The sequence below is a fragment of the Ochotona princeps genome, chromosome 2, assembly GCF_030435755.1.
Source record: "Ochotona princeps isolate mOchPri1 chromosome 2, mOchPri1.hap1, whole genome shotgun sequence".
Classification (NCBI taxonomy): Eukaryota; Metazoa; Chordata; class Mammalia; order Lagomorpha; family Ochotonidae; genus Ochotona; species Ochotona princeps.
The window spans coordinates 32,367,604-32,370,845 of NC_080833.1; the positions used below are offsets into that span (position 1 = coordinate 32,367,604).

General features: G+C 46.5%; 1 protein-coding gene across 1 annotated transcript; it reads left to right on the top strand.

Moving 5' to 3' along the window:
* The first annotated feature begins 934 nt into the window (after positions 1–934).
* LOC131479563 (anaphase-promoting complex subunit 10-like) lies at positions 935–1,642 on the top strand. Its single transcript, XM_058660844.1, has one exon. It carries the CDS (start codon positions 1,023–1,025, stop codon positions 1,578–1,580), a length of 558 nt encoding a protein of 185 aa, XP_058516827.1. The 5' UTR covers positions 935–1,022; the 3' UTR covers positions 1,581–1,642.
* Positions 1,643–3,242: the final 1,600 nt, after the last annotated feature.

Sequence of the window (3,242 nt, forward strand, 5' to 3'; positions counted from 1 at the left end):
AATTTACCAAGGGATTGCATCCAGAATACCTACAAATTCACAAGAAAAATAAAATCATGAAACAGAAAATAGAAGCTATGAAATAAAAATAGACAAGTAGGGCCCAGCGGCATGGCCTAGTGGCTAAAGTCCTCACCTTGAACGCCCCGGGATCCCATAGGGGTGCCGGTTCTAATCCCAACAGCCCCACTTCCCATCCAGCTCCCTGCTTGTGGCCTGGGAAAGCAGTTGAGGACGGCCCAAAGCCTTGGGACCCTTCACCCACGTGGGAGACCCGGAGGAAGAAGTTCCTGGCTCCTGGCTCCGGATTGGTTCAGCACTGGTTATTGCAGTCATTTGGAGAGTGAATCATGGGACAGAAGATCTTCCTCTCTGTCTCTCCTCCTCCCTGCATGTCTGACTTTGCAATAAAAATAAATAAATCTGTTTTTAAAAATTGACAATTAGGCAGTCATATCACAAGAGAAAAAGAAATGGGCAACTTCATATGAGAAGATTCTCAATTTCATGGATAATCAGGAAAATACAAACTAAAACCATAATGAGATATCACCATATGTCCACAATGCAACAGTTCTACTCCTGTTAGATATAAGTTAAAGTATATCGGGCCCAGCGCGGTGGCCTAGCAACTAGTGTCCTCGCCCTGAACGTGCTGGGATCCCATATGGGCTCTGGTTCTAATCCCAGCAGCTCCACTTCCCATCCAGCTCCCTGCTTGTGGCCTGGGAAAGCAGTTGAGGTCAGCCCAATGCTTTGGGATCCTGCAACCATGTAGGAGACCCGGAGGAATTTCCTGGCTCATGGCTCCGGATCGGCGCAGCGCCAGCCATTAGGCTCACTTGAGGGGTGAGTCATCGGACAGATCTTCCTCTCTGTCTCTCCTCCTCTCTGTATATCTGACTTTGTAGTAAAAATAAATAAATCTAGCCAGGCGGTGCTGGGCGGTGGGGTGGGAGTGGTGCGGAGCTGTGGGAGCGGGAACTGTGGCCCGCGGGATCTGGAAGCCAACTCTTTAAAAAATGACAACACCAAACAAGACACCTCCTGGTGCTGACCCTAAGCAGCTGGAAAGGACTGGAACAGTACGGGAAACTGGGTCACAAGCTGTTTGGTCACTCCCCTCTTGCAAACCAGGATTTGGAGTGGATCAGTTACGAGATGACAATCTTGAAACTTACTGGCAGTCAGATGGCTCCCAGCCTCATTTAGTGAACATCCAATTCAGGAGAAAAACAACAGTGAAGACATTATGCATTTACGCAGACTACAAATCTGATGAAAGCTATACTCCAAGCAAGATCTCAGTCAGAGTAGGAAATAATTTTCACAATCTTCAAGAAATTTGGCAACTTGAGTTGGTGGAACCAAGTGGCTGGATACATGTTCCTTTAACTGATAATCATAAGAAGCCAACGTTCACGTTCATGACCCAGATTGCTGTTCTAGCCAATCACCAAAACGGAAGAGATATCCACATGAGACAGATTAAAATATACACACCAGTGGAGGAGAGCTCCATTGGTAAATTCCCTAGATGTACAACTATTGATTTCATGATGTATCGTTCAATAAGGTGACTTTAAAATGGAACAGATGTCATTAAAAGTACTTTTGTTTTATCTTGTTAAAAAATAAATAAATAAATAAATCTTTAAAAAAAAGAAAAAAAGAAAAGAAAGTATATCACCTACGTGTTTCTGGGGGCTTCCCTTGCACTGACCAGAAACTAAAAGCAGCCTAAATATTCAGCAGTGGACTGCATGAACACATGATGGTATGCTCACCCTACCCCAGAATATTACACAGCCCTGAAGATGGAGGGACTCTGCCTACCCATAACAAGGTTAAAAAAAAAAAAAAAAAAAAAAAGACTCGCAGGCATAATGTTCAGTTAAAGAAGCTATGCACAAAAAATTACATTCTTTTTTAAAATTTTTATTTTTTATTATTTTTACATAGATGATTAGGGTGCAAAGGATCAAGGGCTACAGGAAAGTAGGTGAGACCCTTGTTTCCACACTCTCTTTTTTCCTTTGTTGCCCTCTGGCAGAAGGAGGGAACAAGGAGAGAAGCCACATCCAGGTTCCCAAACACCTCTGTACCCTGGGATGGAAGACAGCCACCCGACACCATCCCAGAGTCCCCAAGGTGGGGCTTGTTTCATGGGTCCTGCTGACGTGGTCCTGACTGTTCCACAGTTTTGAATTACTGCTGATCTCGCCACTCCAAGCACAATGAAATCTCTCCAGAATTCACATTAGCGTCTCCATTTGCCCAGATATTTACTGCCAACACTTGATTGCAGTAGTTGATCAATATGTTCCGTCCTCTGTCCACTGTTATGGTAGCAGGTGTCCTCTGCAGGCTCCAATGTCCTGCCATGTTCCCCAGGTGCACCTGGATATGCTGCCCACTGCTCCAGCTGAGCCATTGAGGAGACCCAGCTCTGACACATGCACTCCACAGCCAGACCATGGAACCTGCAATTCTCTCCATGGTTGGATTCTGAGTCCAGCGATTCAGTTGGGGGAATCGCCACAAAAACTTCATCTGAGGTGATCCCACACCTAATCTTGTGTGTGCTTGCCAATAAAGGGCCTGGCACAATCTGTTGCACACACTGCTAATTGCAATTACTGGGTCAGTTCTGTCTCTGGCTCTGTCTTCTATGCAAATCAATGAGTGTTGGAGCCCATCCTGATCCTGCCCACTGCACACTTGGCCCTCATACAAACCAGTGAGAGCTGCAGCCTAGTCAGTGTGACACGCAATAACCCCCACCAGAGCCACCCCTGCCCTTGTTCCCATGTTTGTCAGTATATACAGCAGACTGCTCCAATCTGTCCCCCATCTTGTTTAGCTCTCATACATGTCAATAGGCACTGAAGCCCAGTTCAACCCAATCAGCCCCACTGTCCAACCCACACACCAGCCGGTGGGTGCCACTCTTTGTCTAGCCATGCCTGCCCTAGTACTGGTTCTCATGCTCACCAGTCAGAGTGGCAACCCAAGAGAGAGGTGTCACTATTTTCCTAATGGGCCCATTCCCACTCTTGGACCTTACACTCTCCAAGTGGTTCTGCAGTTTAACTTACAGAATTTGCCCCCCATGCCAGCATCTGCCAGTTGATGCTGCAGCAAAACCCAATCAACACACACCCACTCAGGCTTGTGTATGCACCAGTAGGAACTATCAACCCAGCATGGATTTCCCCTGATCCAGCTTGCATGCAGGCCAA